Source organism: Danio rerio, chromosome 22 (assembly GCF_052040795.2).
Source record: "Danio rerio strain M-AB ecotype USA chromosome 22, GRCz13ab, whole genome shotgun sequence".
Classification (NCBI taxonomy): Eukaryota; Metazoa; Chordata; class Actinopteri; order Cypriniformes; family Danionidae; genus Danio; species Danio rerio.
The window spans coordinates 19,615,355-19,621,354 of record NC_141042.1 but is presented as its reverse complement, the minus strand read 5'-3'; the positions used below and the strand labels follow the sequence as shown (position 1 = coordinate 19,621,354).

The 6,000-nt window shown below is 29.7% G+C and overlaps 1 protein-coding gene across 1 annotated transcript in view; it reads left to right on the top strand.

Moving 5' to 3' along the window:
• The first annotated feature begins 1,596 nt into the window (after window positions 1-1,596).
• polrmt (polymerase (RNA) mitochondrial (DNA directed)) overlaps window positions 1,597-6,000 on the top strand; it is an 84,743-nt gene continuing 80,339 nt past the window's right edge. Inside the window, exons 1-3 of the mRNA XM_087304229.1 lie at window positions 1,597-1,807; window positions 2,200-2,298; window positions 4,815-5,506. Of these exons, the coding sequence (XP_087160355.1) occupies window positions 1,666-1,807; window positions 2,200-2,298; window positions 4,815-5,506 (933 nt within the window). The 5' untranslated portion in view covers window positions 1,597-1,665. The remainder of the gene's footprint in view (window positions 1,808-2,199; window positions 2,299-4,814; window positions 5,507-6,000) is intronic.

Sequence of the window (6,000 nt, the reverse complement as noted above, 5' to 3'; positions counted from 1 at the left end):
ATGTACCTTAATTTTGCTGCACTAATAGTTTAACCACGGAATTTGTAGCAAAACTTTGGTTATACAAATGCTAAGCAATGTGCCAGAAACATGTTTACTACACTAAAATAAAATACATTTTTGTAGATACAAATTCTGAATTACTAATCACACAAGAAATATAATACTTCCAATAAACGTCAACTCTAAAGTGTAATCTTCCATAGAAAAATGTTTTATGAAGTAACAAATCCACCTCACAGAAGGTGATATTTATTTTGTGTGATTTGAACTCCCAAAACAAGTGATCTTAAGATAGAAAATGTTAACTTAACAGATAGAAAACGTTCAAATTTTTGAAAGATTGTCTAACACAGTGTTGTTTTCCAGGACCCGTAAAGAGAGCTTATATTTTGTCTCATTATGATTAAAAAAAATGTGTACGATATTATAACAATAGAAAAAGATTTCCTACATACCCTGTTAATTTAAAGAGCTTCAAAATAATGTTAATATTATTTATCCTGCAAACTAATTTCTAAAGTTAAAATTCAATATTGGTGACTTAAATGTATTGAAACAACTGAACACTTGTTTTTCCAATGTAATGTGATACAAAGATTTTGAGATGAAGTATTAATTTGGATACAACTGAAAATATCTGTAAGACGTATCTTCTCAAGGGAAAGTATTGAGTTTTGCTTAATACTTAAAACATATATAATGAATAATTTATCGTTATTATTAAATTGTATATTCATAAATGTAAATTTTTCAAAATTCCTCCAAGACTAGTGGTGTTTAGAGAATAATGTGTGATCTATTTGAAGACATTAAGAGAGATGAAAAGCCAAAAAGCAATAAATTTATTTTTATATTTACATAATTTGAGGATTTTGGTTTCATGTTTTGAGAACTTCAACTCCTCTGCTTTTTATTTTTTCTTTATCATTTATTTTATTTGTTAATTTTTGGCATTTTATTATGATTTATTATTATTAAGGAGGATGGAAAGATTGTGAATGTATGTAAATTGATTGTTATCTCAGTCTTTTGTGTAATTCTAAAAAGTGTTAATGCCTTTCTGTTATTGTTCAAACATTATTAATGAAAAATATGTGTGGTTTGCGCGGCAAACACGTGGTTAATATTGCTTGGCAAAGTTCGCCATCTACTGTAGTTTCTAACAAACACAGGCCATTAAATATAATCTAGCCATTTCACACACAAAACGATCTTAACACGTAATATACTTTCTAACTTATTTGTTGTACATCATATATTAATAAAAAAATGTCCAAAATGGGATTCCTAATAATTAAATCGAAAAATACTTATTAATTAAATTGATACATTATCCTAAATATATGTATGCAATTAGACGAATACTATTTAACAAGTGACTGATTAACAAGTGAGTTAAAGAGTTTAATTATTTAAAATTATTTGAGAACGTCTTTCATTTCTTATCGCCTTAAGAACTTTAAAATAAATACATATCACTGAAATTCAACTTACATGAGATACAGTAGCAGCAGTGTTTATCCAACCTCAAAATGAAAGTTCGATGTGCTCGTCGTTCTTGGAGGTCTAACCTCGTCGAATCGTCTATGAACTAGTCAGGTCTAAACAAAATGGCGGCCTTCAGCACAGGATAACGCGGTGTTTCAAAACTATCATGACAACATGTCACTCTTGAGATTGTGTGCCTATTCAGCGGCTTTAACGCGCAGTTTTGCAGCTGACGGGTGTCTTCGTAGTTTTCTAAAAGGCGATTGTTGTCGCATGTGTCTCAGAATAAGGATCAACGGAGAGAGACAAATACAAGGTAACGTTAATGAGAGAGCAGTATTATTATTATGCTATCATCTGTCTCGTCCTTCAAATCCACTTTACCTCAATATTTATTTGCATTACTTATTATTTTGTTGTCATTCATTTTATATTGAGTATATTTTACATTCACGTTTCGTTTTACAAACTTTGTTTAAGTCAGATAGTTTACGTCTCAATGTCAACAAGGCTTTGACATGCAAGAAAGTCTGTGATGTTTGCTGTTTTATGAGATTTATACACGTGTTGTGGATGCTTCTTTGGTGTTCATCTATCTAGACATAATAGATCTGTAGATTGTTTGTTGTTATGTCTCTTTCTGTGTCCAAACAAACACGGAAGTTGATTAACTTTTATCGTTATTCACTTTATCTGTCATTTTTCCAGACAAAACATGGGCTACGATTTACCGAAGGCACTATTCAGTCATTCCTAAGAAGGATGATGGGAAGAAAAGAGTCTGGGAACAGTCTCAGCTGTTGGATGGTATGGTGTCTTTCTCCTGATGGTTATATTTCTGTTAATTGTGGGTTTGCTAACTCAGACGTTTGCTTGTGTGATTTTTCGTTTTGTTGAACATTTTATTTGAAAAAATATTTTATTAATAAAATAAATCACTTATGTCGTAAATAATATATTAATTTGGTCTTGAAGTTTACATTTTGCAGTAATGTAAATAGTCACTTAATAGAGATTTAATAGCTTATATATTATTGCCTTGCATCAGTTTGCTGTTTATTCGGATAAGGTTTAGTGTACTTAATAAAACTTAAAATACCTTATAATGTACTTTATATAAACTTTATATGTTGTATTTAATTATATTTTTATTTATATTTAATTTTATTATTATTACTAATAATATAGTTCATATTTTGCCATGATTAAAATAGTCGTACATCTATGTTTGCTTCAAGATGGCTGTACTATTTTATTATATATATATATATATATATATATATATATATATATATATATATATATATATATATATATATATATATATATATATTATATTATATTCATAGCCGTAAAAGACAGTCTTGGTCTACAGTTGAAATTTTGTAAGGATAACATGCAACTCACTAGGCTGTATTATATATTTTTAGTATGATTATAAAGGCAAAAAAGATTGATATTAAGCAATATTCTTTTTTTTTTCTTGAAATTGTTCGTTCGACAGCCACAATACACTATTTTTACCCATCATGTTATTTATTTATTTCAGCTATTTAGTTTTATTTTAATAACTTTTGTTTTCCTCTTATGATTTAATTTTTTGGGTTGGGCATGAGCTTACATAAGTTAATAATAACACCATTATAATACAGATAACTGTCTTCACCATTAAAAATAGGCTTAAAACATATTTTCTGGTGTTTAATTTTGCATGAGCAAATAGCAGACTGAATTACATATTTTTTTAAAAACAATCATTTACCTGCAGCGCATATGAGTTTGATCCACGGCATATCCACTCACTCACACTCTATAGACCTATATTTTATTTATAACACTGGAAACATCACAGGCCGATCATTTTAAAGCCAAAAGCCAATAAAATAAATAAGTGTCCTTACTTAATACTGCTTTTACGTAGCAGAATGGGATGTCATACTTTTCACACCTGTGTAAGTGTGAATGACAATTTGAAAATGAAAGCAAACAGTCAAAAGGGTTCTGTCTTTTGTCAAGCCTCAAATAATAGTATTTATAATAGTAATTATAGCATAGACTACTGTGTGGTTGTGCATTGTCAAACTAAACGTTTTTGTTGCTCTAATAAAATATTCCCTTAATAAAAAACAAATGTGTCAAAATGACTGGAAGTTGCAGTCACTACTAAAATTTATTTCAGTTTAATTTCTAAACATTGTGAATGCACTAGATCGGTTGCTCCAGATATGGTTATTAACCTTAAGTAGTAGACAACAATCAAGTTTAGAGAAGCATTAATTAAATTAAAATCTGCATAGACTACGCCACTGATGTGGATTAAAATATTCAATGTTATAAGTCTCAAAGAAAGTATATTTTTCTTTCTTGTGTGCATTAATTAAAAAGTAATTGTAGATGTGTGTAAGTCACTAGTATAAAGTCTAAAGGTGGGAGCTATGTAGTCCTTTTATGTTTACTGCAACAATTGCTTTTGTTATTCAGAGTTTTTGTCTTGTTTCTAGTCCAAATATTAAAACATTCTTAAATCAAAAAGCATTTTCTAGACAAAAAAAAAAAAAAAAAAACTTTTCATAAGAAAAAGTCAAAATAAAGTGAGTTTTTTTTTTTAGCATAACCTGCCAATTAGTAAGTAAAATAATCATGTTTTGGCTTTGATTGAACTATACATATATAGTAAAAGTTAAAATTATTCACTCTCCTGTGAATTATTTTTTCCCCTTTTTTTTTTTTTTTTAAATATTTTCCAAATGATGTTTAACAGAGCAAGAGATTTTTCACAGTATTTCCTTTAACATTTTTTTCATCTGGAGAAAGTCTTATTTGTTTTATTTCGGCAAGAATAAAAGCAGTTTTTATTTTTTAGAAACCATTTTAAGGTCAATATTATTAGCCCCCTTTAGCAAATTTTCCCCTTATGGTCTTCAGAACAAACCATCATTGTATTATTATTATTATAATTATTGGTAATGATTGGTAATCTGGTAATCAATTGGTAATTATTGTAACCTAATTACCCTAAATTGCCTAATTAACCTAGTTAAGCCTATAAATTACACTTTAGGCTAAATACTATTATTCAGCTATTATTTAATAGTTGTTAAAATGATTATGTTAAGAAATATGTTGAAAAAAAATTATTTCTGTTAAACAGAAATTGGGGGGAAAATATGCAAGAGGGCTGATAATTCTGACTTCAACTATAAGTATTATTTGTTAGAATGTAAAAAATTTAATTGAACTTCCTTCAAAAACCTCAGTTACAGCATGTTTTTATAGACATGTATTCCATCATGTGCACTTCTTTTTTCTTTCTTTTTTCACAGTTCTGGAGGCCAGAATCCAACAGCTGCATTCTGACGCCATTGTAGACGTCAAACATTCAAAGGTGCAAATCATCAAAGCGAAGCAGAGAGCAAAGAAAACATCACCTGGGAAAAGTCAGAAGAACCTGCCAGGAGAAAAAGCAGAAATGCTTAAAAGCGGTCCCTCTGCTCAAAAAAAGAACGTAACTGAAGGTGTCACACCTGCCAATACTCACGCAAGTCGCTGGATGGCAAAACTCAATCGGGAAATGTGGATCAATCCCAAAACCAAAACTTCTAAAAAGGTCATCAAGACGGGCCAAAGCAGTAAGACGAAACACTGCACAAACAATGCGCAAAATAAAGGAAAAGGTTTCAGAGTCTCTGAAAGACTACTGGCCAAGTTTCCAGATCTCCAAAAAATACACAGTGGTGAAGTTAGCTTGATTTCAGTCATTTCAGATAAAGCACTGGTTAATGAAGGAGAGCTTGATGTAAGCGTGCCCGCTCCTGAAAAGCTACTGGTGGATAAGGAAGGAAACCGCTATGAAGATTCACATCTCCGTGTTCGGTGCTATTTGGAGGCTTGTATGTTTCTTGACGATGTCTCTCGAGCTCATAACTACCTGCTGTCTCATCATCGTCAGCTTTCCAAACGCTCACAGCTGTCTATCAGCACCTACAACATCGTCATGCGGATGTGGGCCAAAAAGGTATGTATGCACATTTGTATCTCTTCTTCCACAACAAATAAACAATATCTAAAAATAACGTTGTAAAATGGGGATATTGTGGAAAATTTTGGTTTTAAATCATTTTTTTGGTATTTTAACAAATATTTATTACTGTGGTCAGTGTGGCGAAAAGATGGGTTTTCAACATCATTACTCCAGTCTTCAGTCTGTCACGATCTTTTAGAAATTATATATATATATATATATATATATATATATATATATATATATATATATATATATATATATATATATATATATATATATATATATATATATATATATATATAGTTTATTTTTTTAATGCAAAAATCAAAAGTTTAATTTTTACATTATTACATGAGATTTTTTATCACTTTAGATTTAATTATTTTTGTTACAGAATGAATGAAAAATTCAAAACAAATGAGGCTAGATCAATGTTTTGGTTGTTTTGATGCTTTTTTCCGCACTGGTTCATTGTTTACATCATC